The sequence below is a fragment of the Neoarius graeffei genome, chromosome 8 (genome assembly GCF_027579695.1).
Source record: "Neoarius graeffei isolate fNeoGra1 chromosome 8, fNeoGra1.pri, whole genome shotgun sequence".
Taxonomy (NCBI): Eukaryota; Metazoa; Chordata; class Actinopteri; order Siluriformes; family Ariidae; genus Neoarius; species Neoarius graeffei.
In genome coordinates, this window is record NC_083576.1 from 60032903 (window position 1) to 60047844 (window position 14942).

At 44.5% G+C, this 14942-nt stretch overlaps 1 protein-coding gene across 4 annotated transcripts in view; it reads right to left on the minus strand.

Moving 5' to 3' along the window:
* The window catches only part of si:dkeyp-115e12.6 (centromere protein F), a 50400-nt gene extending 42212 nt beyond the window's left edge, over positions 1 to 8188 (minus strand). For all 4 annotated transcript variants that reach the window (XM_060927939.1, XM_060927938.1, XM_060927940.1 and 1 more), the window contains exons 1-2: positions 8016 to 8188; positions 6951 to 7190 (exon numbers count right to left, since the gene is read on the minus strand). In XM_060927939.1, coding sequence (XP_060783922.1) covers positions 6951 to 7112 — 162 coding nt within the window. In that variant the 5' untranslated portion in view covers positions 7113 to 7190; positions 8016 to 8188. The remainder of the gene's footprint in view (positions 1 to 6950; positions 7191 to 8015) is intronic.
* Positions 8189 to 14942: the final 6754 nt, after the last annotated feature.

A 14942-nucleotide genomic window follows, 5' to 3' on the forward strand; every position in this document is an offset into this window, starting at 1 on the left:
TCGGCTCCACAGGCATCCTGCGCTCCAAATCACTCCGCCCTGAACAGCGAGTGCCCTCTGGAGGGTGCGCACTCCGGCCCTGCACAGCTCACAGAGCGTGTGAGTGAAGCGCACGAGCAGTGATTCGGGACTGAGCCGCTGTGTGTGTGATCCCAGTGCATATCGGGCATGCGCGTCACTTACCACTTGCAAGTGGAAGGATGGCAAGCCTAAAGACAATCATAACTACTCAATGGGGAGTATTTGCATCAGTATTTGCAGTATTTTCATACTTTTATACTCTTTAATGAAAGGTGATACAAGGCGGAAGTCCGCGCCGTTTTTCAGCAGTCGCGTCACATGACCAACGCCAGCGAATCAGGAAGGTGGATGTCACAGTGACGTTGTCCAATGACGACGCCAGCTAGAGCTCAGCACAGCGTATCCGCATATTTTCAATGTTTACACAGCACCGGACCAGACACAATCTGGATTGAATACGTGGACCCTGGCGGATTCCCGTTTCCCGGCGTTTTAATGTAAACGGACAGTGCATCCGCGAAGAAAACGAGACAGATACGGTCTAATGTAAACTTGGCCTTAGAGTAGCCAATTAGCCTAACTGCATGTCTTTGGACTGTGGGAGGAAACCGGAGCACCCGGAGGAAACCCACACAGACATGGCGAGAACATGCAAACTCCATACAGAAAGGCCCCCGTCAGCTGTGTGGTCTGAACCCAGAACCTCGCTGCTGTGAGGCGACAGTGCTAACCACTACACCACCGTACCACCCCCCAAAAGGCTTTTAATTTCACTGATTGAAATTAATTGCATTACAGGCATTTAGCAGACGCTCTTACCAATACAACAAGCTGGAGGTTAGGGTGCCTTGCTCAAGGGCACTTCAGCCATCCCTGCTGGTCTAGGGAATCAGACCGGTGACCTTTTGGTCCCAAACCTGCTTCTCTAACCTTTAGGCCATGGCTTAATCAGCGAGTCAGAGGTCTCAAAAGTAGCTGGTCGTCGGCGGCAAATCACCGCCTGTAGCTGGATTTGCTGCTATTTTTCACTAAGTAACAAAAAATATTTTTGCTTACATATCTGTACAAAATTGAGCAAGTTTTATTCAACTAAATAATGGCCAAATACTAACATGTCCGTAGAAAATACAGGCAGCCGTTATGCTGCCGTGTGCTGTAACTAAAATGTAATCCGATTGGCTGACAAGGTGTTGATAATGTTTCGTGTACCGTGATTGAGCCGCGCTACCACACGGCTAGAAATGGCGACTAAAAAGTGGAGCAGCATGTTAGACGCCTGGCTTTCAAAAAGGCCTTGAACCACGGTCTGTCATTTTAGCCATTACTATGATTACCGAGTGAAATACATCTGTGTATGGGTCCATGTATAAATGCTGGTCAGCTAAATATTAAATTATAAATATCGATCGCGATCCCATTATTGTATACGGCCTGTTTTGGATCACACCCGCCCACTCGGCATGCTTGGCGTATTGAATCAAGCTCAGTATCTGAGATCACTATAGACACTGTTATAGAAGAGATCAATACTCAGATTGTTCAGAAATTGAATAATGAATCAAAAAGAAATATATATTTTTGACGTTTACAGAATCAAGTTATTAGTGTGCTTGCAAAAGCACACTATTGTTCTTCTTAAGTTTTATTTTTATTATTCTGTTTCACCCGTTTTTTGGATCCACTACTGCTCCTAGGGCTTTCGAGATAGAGACACTGTTCCAACGCTGAAACGTAGGGCCTGATCTGGAATGGCGTGCTTGTTAAAATGGTTGCACTACCCCTTGTCGTTCGTTTGGTATTCCCGTTTGTCGGCAAAATTCCGTGCCATTGAAACGAATGGGTAGAACTTTGGAGTGATGTCATAAGGAGCTCCTCCACTCTAGACGTTAGAGTGGGAGCAGCAGAAAAAAAAAAATTTAAACTGCGATTTTACAGCCAAAATCCATGTTTTAAACCCTGTAAAACCTCTGAATTAAAAAGGGTGGAGAGGAGATTTCACTGCGCAAAGCGCAGTGAAATCTCCCTTCAAAATGATGTGAAAGAGACTTTGAGCCATAGAAGGAGTGAGAGCTGTTGACCAAAGCCATTTAAAACAAGGATTTCAGAGCACGAAGCGCTCTGAAATCCTTCTTTTAAAACATGACACTGTGTGACAATGTGTATTGGTGGGAATAGTGATTGGGTGAGAGAGAGAGATGTAGAGAAAGAGAGAGACAGAGAGAGAGAGAAGCAGAGAATGTGGCTTCATTTGAGCAAGCACACTCCAGCAGTTTCTGCAGAGGAAATGCAATCTAGTTGTTACGGTTACTTGATTTTGCAAGCATCAAAAATATATAAAGTTCTGTATTGTCAACTTTCTTTTTGATTCATTACTGTATGGCAGTTCTGTTAAAATTTTTAATATCAAGGTTTCCCCAGGTTTGACCACCATAAATTTAAGACTTTTTTTAAGACCACTTAAATGAGAATTAAGACCTACATCGCACCCGTTATGTGGTCGTAGAACACCAGATCAAATTCACAATAATGACAAATGTTTCAAGTAAAAATACTTTTATTATTATAAAAGTTATATACTTAAGTCATTATGTGCATTGCTTGTCGAATCTTCACATTCAAGACAAAAAAACAAGTCTAAACCTGGAAGAAAGGAGCACAACGTAGGGTCCAAGTCATGGCCTTAAAAGGTACACAGAAATGCAATAGGCATACCAGTGGCGCCACCAGGGGGTGGCCAGGGGGGGGCTGTGGCCACCCCTACAAATTTACTGGCCACCCCACTGGCCAGTATAGATTGTAGTAGCCTCAGTTATGCAGTTCATCCCAAATGCACAGCCAGCCAGGCAAGACGCTCTTGATCTTCGGTGAGTGAGGGAAGATCATCTTCCCTCACTCACAGCAGCCCCTCCCCTCCCCCCCGCCGCTTTTGCGCGCTCCTACAGCAACGGCTCAGCGTGTGCGCGTGACCGCCGCTTGTACCTACACAGGTAAATAATGACCTCAAAAGGAGTTAAGAGAGAAGACGGAGAAGACTACCAGTAAGTAAATAAGTCAAAATATTCTTTAGTAAAAGAAGAGGGGGAAGTATGCGTCGTAACGTGTGCTTTTTAAGTGCTAAATAGTGCTGTTACAGCAGCTTTTTGATGGATTTTTGACAGTATAATGATATCCTGAAATTATGGCTTTTAGTTTTGGTGTGCCACCCCAAGATTTTAAGTGTCCCCATCTGGCCACCCCTATGAAATATTTCTGGAGGCGCCACTGAGGCATACCAACACATTAATGCCAAAGGTGTGCACTCACCAGTCAAAAAGCCAAACTGAGGGCCTAGCTCGAGGCCTAAAGAACTGTCTCTGAACTAATTATGACCATGCACCCAGAGATGATACTTAAAATAAAAAAAGTGATGTGGTTGTATTTTTTTTTTAAAATAAAATATCAAAACATTCACAACACTCTAAACAGACGAACTCTTTGTCTTAGTTTCCCAGTACTTGCTTCAACAATTTTACATTTTGTACCTTTGTAAACGAGGGAGGGAGAGAGATACAGAGGGGCATAGATAGATAAGAGACAAGGGGGATAGATGGGAAGATAGATGGGAAGATAGATAGATAGATAGATAGATAGATAGATAGATAGATAGATAGATAGATAGATAGATAGATAGATAGATAGATAGATAGATAGATAGATAGATAGATAGATAGATAGATAAGAGGTAAGCCTAAAGTCTCTTAAAGGTGCACAAAAATGCAATTGGTATACCAATACATTGGTACAATGGTGTGCACTCACCATGGGTGCAGATCCCAGGGGGGACAGGGGGGACATAACCCCCCCCAATTTCTGAAAAACATGAATTGTCCCCCCTAATAAAAATCCCCTAAATTATTAAAAATTGTACAAACAAATGTATTTTCAGACAAATGATTCCCTGTGCAGTACTTTTTGAATGATGTGGCGAGCCTCTTCGAAGTTGTGATTTATGGTTGCATGGTATGAGTTGCATACAGGCAAAAAAAAAAAAAAAAAAAAATCACTTTTGTGTCCCCCCCCAATCCTGACATCGGATCTGCACCCCTGGCACTCACCAGTCAAAAAGCCAAACTGAGGGCCCGACTCAAGGCCTAAAGAACTGTCTCTAAACTAATTATGACCATGCACCCAGAGATGATAAACAGACAAACTCTTTGTCTTAGTTTCCCAGCATTCAACTTGCTTCAACCATTTTACATTTTGAAGAATAAAAAGAAATGTAAATACTCCTAGTAAACGAGGGAGGGAAGACATAGATGTGGAGGTGGATAGATAAGATACACAATGAGATAAATAGATAGATAGGAAAGAGGTATACAGATGGATAAGAGATTGATAGGAGAGAGCGATAGACATAATATAGATAGATAACAGAGTGGTAGACAGACATAAGAAATAGGTAGGAGAGAGGAAAGATAAAAAGATATAGATAATCCACCACTTGCCTCGTTAACGTCTTTGACCAACTCCTTTGTTATATAAGGAGCAAGACCGAATTTTGTTATGCAAGACGTTTTGTTTTTCCACAGGAGAATGCTGTAGCGACTTCCGAGTCTGGGAACATAGCCTTAAAGAGTTCGCTTATGCCCTCATTCGAGCTGTACGAGTGGTGTTCCGTAATTGTTTTTAAAATCCAGAGCACCTCTGCCCAAAGTGTCTGGGTTCCACCGACACCCATCATGCCACTGCTCGGCCCTTGTGTTGTTGCTAGCCTTGCCGATGATGTCTGGCTTGGCTGATGCTGCTGACGTTCGACAGTGGTGCTCGTGCCAACTCCAGGTGCATTCGGAGATTGAACTGTGCAGAACTGAGCGATGGGCTGGTGGCGGTGGAGGGCAGATGCAATGTGCTTTGAGCTCTTCATGTGAGACTCTAAAGCGAAATGACCTATAGTGGACAACTTGAAGGTCTTTCGACAAACACAGCATCTTGCTTCAACGTCGCTTCCAGGAACCTCTCTCACCCAATCACGATATCTTTCATCTGAAAGCCACTGCTGATTAAAACGACACTTCCCCATGCTGTGATTCGCGGAGTCTCCTCTCCACCACGGACTCCGACGATTGCGCCGGCGCGAAAATGTATCAATATTATTTCTTTCTTTGCGCATGCTCCAAGAAATTCATTGATGTTACGCAAAACCCACGTTTTCACATTGTAGAATAGTGTGAGTAAATTTAAGACCTTTGTTTAAAAAATTAAGACTTGGGCAAAGCAATTTAAGACTTTTTAAGGCCTTAATTTTGGAATATTAAATTTAAGACTTTAAGACTTTTAAGACCCCGCGGCTACCATGAATATTGATTACCATCATTTCAGACTCTATTTTTGCTGTTTACAATAAATTGGAAATTCCTCCCCAAATGCCTTGAAACTGTCTCAGATAACCCCAGTTTTCTCACCTATTCTCTGCCTCATACCCTTTTATTCCCCTAAACTTTGAGACCACTGGCGAGTGTTAATTCATTTTCTATAACAGCACAGCTCTGACAGAAGTGCAGACCATAATTCAAATCACAGGTTAATGCTATTGTGCTCATTCTAATACATTACTTTCTCTATAACAACGGCTTGTTCTACAGTAGCCTAATAATAAACAGATTACAAACATGCAATAAACAATATGCTAAGTTTTAAAGTAAGTGCTAAGAGACATTTATTTAAGATTTATGAAAGAAGTATTAGGTGTCAGCACTCAGTAAACTTTCCACCAAGGGAAAGTCTTCAGGACAGCACTTTCTTTTTTGGTAACTTGATGCGTTATTCATCTTATTAAATTCAAGACAGAGCGAAATAAAAGAGCTGCTGGTGAAGGTATGACTGTGAGTTGGCCTAGTGGTTAGCGTGTCCGCCTCTCGATTGGGAGATCACGAGTTCTACTCATGGTCGGGTCATACCAAAGATCATCATAAAAATGGTACCTACAAGGTAGATGTGAGTGGGGAATCAAACTTTTGCGGTTACCAGAGGACTAGCCCCCCACTGTAACCCTAGCTACACTATATTGCCAAAAGTATTTGCTCACCTGCCTTGACTCACATATGAGCTTAAGTGACATCCCGTTCCTAATCCATAGGGTTCAATATGACGTCGGTCCACCCTTTGCAGCTAGAACAGCTTCAACTCTTCTGGGAAGGCTGTCCACAAGGTTTAGGAGTGTGTTTATGGGAATTTTTGACCATTCTTCCAGAAGCGCATTTGTGAGGTCACACACTGATGTTGGACGAGAAGGCCTGGCTCTCAGTCTCCGCTCTAATTCATCCCAAAGGTGTTCTATCGGGTTGAGGTCAGGACTCTGTGCAGGCCAGTCAAGTTCATCCACACCAGACTCTGTCATCCATGTCTTTATGGACCTTGCTTTGTGCACTGGTGCACAGTCATGTTGGAAGAGGAAGGGGCCAGCTCCAAACTGTAAAAACAGTCTGTGTGCCTAGGTGCTTGATTTTATACACCTGTGGCCATGGAAGTGATTGGAACACCTGATTCCAATAATTTGGATGGGTGAGCAAATACTTTTGGCAATATATAGTGTATGTAATAGGCGAAAGGCCGAGGACTACGGAAACGGAGATCGGCGCCGCCCTATGCGCCACATGGTGTGGGAAGGACTTTGATTTTTTATTTTGGTGAAGGTATGATGTAGAACAGAAGAAGTGACAACAGAAACCTGTCTTGCAGACACTCCACAACATTAAATGTAATTATAACTATAAAATGTTTGTCATTAATAAATGTAAAATTATAATTGTTGGCAAATTGTTGTGGTATTAGAGCAATTAATCACCAAGAACGTTATTGGAAAATCATCATAAACCTGGCATGATTATTTTCTTGAGACAGCATATCAAGAACGACAATGCAGAGATTATGTACATCACGTGTAAACAAACCTTTTGCCTCTGTTTGTGTAGTGCTGCTTCTGAATTATCCAGCTGGATCTGTCTCTGCTGTCTCTCTCGGATTAGCTTCTCATTGTGCACTTGAAGCTCTTGAACTTTCTTCAGGACCAGGCCAGAAAGCCCTGAGGTCCAGTCCTCGGCAGCCCAGCTCATCGTAACGCACACGTAAACACAACAGGATCAGAACCATTTACCGAGATCCACTGGGGCACCGGCGGATCATTCCTAGTTCTGGAGAATGAGAAAAAGCAAAAAGAAGGCACAAGTGAAGAGAAGCTCCAAGCTTATTTATCGTACAGGATTAATAATTGCCGTCAGTGAAAAACCTGTTCTCCGCCTCGGGGAAATAAGTGTCCTTGCATGTCTGAGTGTGACTGTATTTTTTTCATAAAAACACACTCGAGGGAATTTTGTTGCCAAGACACAACTTATAAATAACACAGATCTCATCTCATTTGAAAATACAACAAATGTGCGCGTGTGTTTTTTTAATTTTTATATTTATAAGGTGTCGAATTTGTTGGTTTATTTCGATTCTTCCAGGGAAATATGTGTTGCATAAACAGGAATGTGGAAAATCAAGAGCATAAATCCTACTTCATTTCAGACAATGAGGGGAACACATTTAACCTCTGATCATCCAGATGAGCAAAACAAAGACAGGGGCTTCAAAACATCTGTATTAAACCAGCTTCTTCATCAGGGTTTTTTTTTCCCCCCTTGCCTACTTCAAGACGTCATCTGTCACGTGACTGATTCTTCACTTTACGGTTATGAACGTTAAGGCAATAGCTAACAAAGCAGCTGATAACAAAACAGCAAACACTCAGCCGTGTCACAGCTGCTTCATTTCAGTCAATATTATGACAAACATATAACAAAACAAAAAGAGAGACAGAAAACAGCGAGTGTAAATCTGTAAACTACACCTCAGACTAACCGGCTAACAAATTACCCGAACAAACATGTCGCCCAGCAATACAAATAATTACACTATATACATATGAACAGCTGACTGATTAGCAAGCTAGCCCAAATTATTCTGTCATCACTTACCGCCTCTACGGAGATTTATAAATCACCATAATTCATTTCAGTCCTCTAACTTCTTATTAAATACCCGATATCGATATGCAGCAGGATCGCTACAGAGATAACGCGCTGGGAAACTGAGAGCAAGCAACGACAATCGAACAATGCGCGCGCATCCAGTCTCGTGCGCGCTCCGAGTCCGTCAAACAGCGTTTGACACGAGGTGGAGTGAGTGACGTAGAGAAAGGGGCGGGGACATGCAGCTTGAACTTCCGGTCTTAACCCCAAGAGGGGCCATAATAATGTCTGAGGAAAGCCTTCACAGCGGTTGCCAAAGTGACTGGCTAAAATATGAACTAAAATACATTTTTCTTTCACATGTATTTCAACCAGAAGTAAAGTTGTAACATTTTAAATGAAGGTTTCGTCCAAAAGTAAAAAAAAAAAAGGAGAAAATCACATTTAGATTCCTTTCCAGTTCCAGTGAAAAACACCCAATACATCCCTACATTTATAACCTAATTTACTCATCTCATCTCATTATCTGTAGCCGCTTTATCCTTCTACAGGGTCGCAAGCAAGCTGGAGCCTATCCCAGCTGACTACGGGTGAAAGGCGGGGTACACCCTGGACAAGTCGCCAGGTCATCACAGGGCTGACGCATAGACACAGACAACCATTCACACTCACATTCACACCTACGGTCAATTTAGAGTCACCAGTTAACCTAACCTGCATGTCTTTGGACTGTGGGGGAAACCGGAGCACCCGGAGGAAACCCACGCGGACACGTGGAGAACATGCAAACTCCGCACAGAAAGGCCCTCGCCAGCCACGGGGCTCAAACCCGGACCTTCTTGCTGTGAGGCGACAGCACTAACCACTACACCACCGTGCTGCCCACTGGCTAAAATATGAACTAAAATACATTTTTCTTTCACATGTATTTCAACCAGAAGTAAAGTTGTAACATTTTAAATGAAGGTTTCGTCCATCTCATCTCATCTCATTATCTCTAGCCGCGTTATCCTTCTACAGGGTCGCAGGCAAGCTGGAGCCTATCCCAGCTGAGCACGGGCGAAAGGCGGGGTACACCGTGGACAAGTCGCCAGGTCATCACAGGGCTGACACATAGACACAGACAACCATCCACACTCACATTCACACCTACACTCAATTTAGAGTCACCAGTTAGCCTAACCTGCATGTCTTTGGACTGTGGGGGAAACCGGAGCACCCGGAGGAAACCCACGCGAACACGGGGAGAGCATGCAAACTCCACACAGAAAGGCCCTCGCCGGCCACGGGGCTCAAACCCGGACCTTCTTGCTGTGAGGCGACAGCGCTAACCACTACACCACCGTGCCGCCCACTGGCTAAAATATGAACTAAAATACATTTTTCTTTCACATGTATTTCAACCAGAAGTAAAGTTGTAACATTTTAAATGAAGGTTTCGTCCATCTCATCTCATCTCATTATCTCTAGCCGCGTTATCCTTCTACAGGGTCGCAGGCAAGCTGGAGCCTATCCCAGCTGACCACGGGCGAAAGGCGGGGTACACCGTGGACAAGTCGCCAGGTCATCACAGGGCTGACACATAGACACAGACAACCATCCACACTCACATTCACACCTACGGTCAATTTAGAGCCACCAGTTAGCCTAACCTGCATGTCTTTGGACTGTGGGGGAAACCGGAGCACCCGGAGGAAACCCACGCGAACACGGGGAGAGCATGCAAACTCCACACAGAAAGGCCCTCGCCGGCCACGGGGCTCAAACCCGGACCTTCTTGCTGTGAGGCGACAGTGCTAACCACTACACCACTGTGCCGCCCAACCTAATTTACTTCTGGAGAAAAAAAAAAAGTTTAATGTCAAATTTAAAATTCAAAGATTCAGTGACTGGCTAATAATGTTTTTTCTTCTTCTTCTTTTGGCTGCTCCCGATTAGGGGTCACCACAGCGGATCTTTCGTCTCCATTGCTCCCTGTCTTCCGCATCCTTCTCTACCACACCTGCCACTTTCATCTCCTCTTTGGCCTTCCTTGTTTTCGTTATCTCTTCTCAGGATGTGCCCATACCATCTCAGTCTCATCTCATCTCATCTCATCTCATCATCTCTAGCCTTTGCCTCATCAAACTGCTCCCTGTACCCCTGTAGAGTTCATACAGCATTCTGCAATAATGCAGACGCTTTGAGGAGATCAATGGTCTTCTCCTGCAGTAACTTTGAGATGGCATTAGTGCACTCCAAAATCTTTGTCTGAAGGTTGATTAAAAATCTCATCTCATCTCATTATCTCTAGCCGCTTTATCCTGTTCTACAGGGTCGCAGGCAGGCTGGAGCCTATCCCAGCTGACTACGGGCGAAAGGCGGGGTACACCCTGGACAAGTCACCAGGTCATCACAGGGCTGACACATAGACACAGACAACCATTCACACTCACATTCACACCTACGGTCAATTTAGAGCCACCAGTTAACCTAACCTGCATGTCTTTGGACTGTGGGGGAAACCAGAGCACCCGGAGGAAACCCACGCGGACACGGGGAGAACATGCAAACTCCGCACAGAAAGGCCCTCGCCGGCCACAGGGCTCGAACCCAGGATCTTCTTGCTGTGAGGTGACAGCGCTAACCACTACACCACTGTGCCGCCCCACATCCCTACATTTATAACCTAATTTACTTCTGGAGAAAAAAAAAAGTTTAATGTCAAATTTAAAATTCAAAGATTCAGTGAATGGCTAATAATGTTTTTTCTTTCTTCTTCTTCTTCTTCTGGCTGCTCCTGATTAGGGGTCGCCACAGCGGATCTTTCGTCTCCATTGCTCCCTGTCTTCCGCATCCTTCTCTACCACACCTGCCACTTTCATCTCCTCTTTGGCCTTCCTCGTTTTCATTATCTCTTCTCAGGATGTGCCCATACCATCTCAGTTTCATCTCTCTTAGCTTAATTCCCAAGCTCTCCACATGTGCTGTCCCTCTGATGTGCTCGTTCCTTATCCTGTCCAACCTCCCATCGCAAACCTTAACATCCTCAACTCCGCCACCTCCAACTTTGCTTCCTGTCTCTTCGTTAAGGGTATGGTCTCCAATCCATACATCACAGCTGGTCGCACTAATAATGTTTTTTCTTTATTTTTTATTAATTACAGTCGTGGAATATATACATGGTGGTGTAGTGGTTAGCACTGTCGCCTCACAGCAAGAAGGTCCTGGGTTTGAGCCCAGTTGCCGACAGGGGCCTTTCTGTGTGGAGTTTGCATGTTCTTCATGTGTCTGCATGGGTTTCCTCCGGGTGCTCCGGTTTCCCCCACAGTCCAAAGACAGGCAGGTTAGGTTAATTGGTGGCTCTAAATTGACCGTAGGTATGAATGTGAGTGTGAATGGTTGTTTGTCTCTGTGTCAGCCCTGCGATGACTTGGTGACTGGTTCAGGGTGTACCCCACCTCTCACCCATGGTCAGCTGGGATAGGCTCCAGCTTGCCTGTGACCCTGTAGAAAAGGATAATGGATGGATGGATGGTTAGCACTGTTGCCTCACAGTAAGAAGGTCCTGGGTTTGAGCCCCGTGGCCGGCGAGGGCCTTTCTGTGTGGAGTTTGCATGTTCTCCCCGTGTCTGTGTGAGTTTCCACCGGGTGTTCCAGTTTCCCCCACAGTCCAAAGACATGCAGGTTAGGCTAATTGGTGGCTCTAAACTGACCGTAGGTGTGAATGGTTGTTTGTCTCTGTGTCAGCCCTACAATGATCTGGTGACTTGTCCAGGGTGTACCCCGCCTCCCGCCCATAATCAGCTGGGATAGGCTCCAGCTTGCCTGCGACCCTGTAGAACAGGATAAGCGGCTACAGATAATGGATGGATGGTTAGCACTGTTGCCTCACAGTAAGAAGGTCCTGGGTTTGAACCCAGCAGCCAGCGAGGGCCTTTCTGTGTGGAGTTTGCATGTTCTTCCTGTGTCTGCGTGGGTTTCCTCCAGGTGCTCTGGTTTCCCCCACAGTCCAAAGACATGCAGGTTAGGTTAATTGGTGGCTCTAAATTGACCGTAGGTGTGAATGTGAGTCTGTGTCAGTCCTCTGATAACCTGGCAACTTGTCCAGGGTGTACCCTGCCTCTCGCCCATAGTCAGCTGGGATAGGCTCCAGCTTGCCTGCAACCCTTTAGAACAGGATAAGCAGCTACAGATAATGGATGGATGTATCTCAACCAGAAGTAAAGTTGTAACATTTTAAATGAAGGTTTCCTCCAAATGTTAAAAAAAAGAGAAAATCACATTTAGATTATTTAAGGACAACATCATCCTGAAGTTCGCAGATGACACCGCAGAGATGAAATGGCCTACAGGAGGGAGGTGGCCAGTCTGGTGTCATGGTGTGAGGACAACATCCTCACCCTCAACACGGACAAGAAGAAGGAGATGATAGTGGACATGAGGAAGGAGAGGAGACCTCATTGGCCACTGTTCATCCAGGAGCTTGAGATGGAGAGGGTAAGCAAGTTCAAATACCTGGGTGTTCAAATCAGTGAGGACCTCACATGGACACATAACACCACACAGCTGGTTAGGAAGGCTCAACAGCAACTGTACTTTCTGAGGAGGCTGAGGAAGTTTGGTATGTTGCCCAAGATCCTCAGCAACTTCTACAGCTGTGTGATTGAGAGCATCCTGACCAACTGTATCACTGTGTGGTACAGCAGCACTACGGCTATGGACTGCAAACGCCTGCAGAGGGTGGTGAAGACTGCTGAGAGGATCACCAGAACTCCACTGCCCTCTCTGCAGAGCATCTACCACCGCAGAGTCCACAGGGGAGCTGCCTCCATCCTCAAAGACCCCACCCACCCCCAGCATGGACTGTTCACACTTAGGCTGGAGGTACAGAAGTGTGAAATGCAGGACTGTCAGACGAAAGAATTCTTTCCTTCCCACCACCAGCCCTGCAATGACTTGGTGACTGGTCCAGGGTGTACCCCACCTCTCACTCATAGTCAGCTGGGATAGGCTCCTGCTTGCCCGTGACCCTGCACAGGATAAGCAGCTACAGATAATGGATGTGTGTGTGTGTTTTATAATGAGTTAACACTTTTATTGTCACCCTCATCCCCCTGAGTCTCTATCTCACCATCTGAGGTATATAAGTCACTCATGGCATTTAAACACAAGCCTCATCATTGTATCTTCATTACATTGATCACTGCTCATACTTACACTGGTGGGGCAGGTGGGAACAGGCTCACCCAAACTGGACAGTTTAAGAAAAGGAAAAAACCCACCTGTTTTTTTGTTTGTTTGTTTTGTTTTGTATTCAGTCTTTCACTGTCCAGTTTGGGCGAGTCTGTGCCAATGATAGCCTTAGACTCTTGGTCTTTGGTGACAAGAATGGAACCTGATGTGTTCGTCTGCTGTTCTCACTCATATTCCTCAAGGTGTAATGTATTGTGCATTCTGAGATGCTTTTCTGCCCACCACGGTTGTAAAGAGTGCTTATTTGAGTAACTGTCTGCTCAAAACAGTCTGGTAATTCTCCTCTGATCTCTCTCAGCAACAAGGTGTTTCAGCCTATAGACCCTCTACTCACAGGATGTTTTTTTGTTTTTCACTCCATTCTGTGTAAACTCTAGAGACTGTTGTGTTTGAAAATCCCAGGAGATCAGCAGTTTCTGAAATACTCAAACCAGCCCCCTTGCCACCAACAAACATGCCATGGTTAAGGTGACAGAGATCACACTTTTTTTCCCCATTCTGATATTTGATGTGAACATTAACTGAAGCTCTTAACCCTCTATCTGCATGATTTTATGCATTAAGCTGCTGCCATATGATTGGTTGACTGGATAACTGCATCAGCAAGCAAGTATACAGGTGTTCCTATTAAAGTGTGCTTATATGATACGTGTCCATTGTCTATACACTATACCAAATGATAGAACAATTAATTCTTCTTGTGTGACTCCCCTGTGGAAATCATTCCACCGGTTCCCCTTTTTGTCATGACCTCTTCAGACAATATCATGTATAAGGTATCAACTAGATCACTACTGAGTCTCCATGTACTTTGTATGTTGGAACTTCAGCTCTTTGCCCTTTTTGTAAATCATTTTTGATTTGAGCATCTGCCACATGAACAGTTCATTACATGAACTTAAAATGTAAATGTAAAGAGAAAACAGAGAAATAAAGACATTTTGACTAGTTTTCTTAGAAATGACCAGGAAATTATAATAAATTATGAATTCTTAATTGGAATTATTTTACTGTTTATGATTTCACTACCAGTTTCTGTTATTCTAAACAAATTATACAGCCAAACAAATTATGTATTTCTTTATATATGTTACCTCTGGGTGATATTATTCATAAGCATGGTATAAGCTTCCACTGTTATGCTGATGACACACAGTTGTATGTTTCTGCAAAGCCAGATGAGAGACACCACCTTAATAAAATTGAGGAATGTGTAAAGGACACAGGTTGAGGAATGTGTAAAGGTTAGCACTGTCACCTCACAGCAAGAAGGTCCTGGGTTCGAGCCCAGTGGCCAGCGAGGGCCTTTCTGTGTGGAGTTTGCATGTTCTCCCCATGTCTGCGTGGGTTTCCTCCGGGTGCTCCGGTTTCCCCCACAGTCCAAAGACATGCAGGTTAGATTAATTTGTGGCTCTAAATTGACCGTAGGTGTGAATGTGAGTGTGAATGGTTGTTTGTCAGCCCTGAATGTGTCAGCCCTGTGATGACCTGGTGACTTGTCCAGGGTGTACCCCGCCTCTCGCCCATAGTCAGCTGGGATAGGCTCCAGTTTGCCTGCAACCCTGTAGAACAGGATAAACGGCTACAGATAATGGATGGATAGATGGATGGTGTAAAGGACATTAGACAGTGGATGCTTATTAACTTCGTTCTGCTTAACTCTGACAAGACAGAAGTACTTGTACTCGGACCACATGC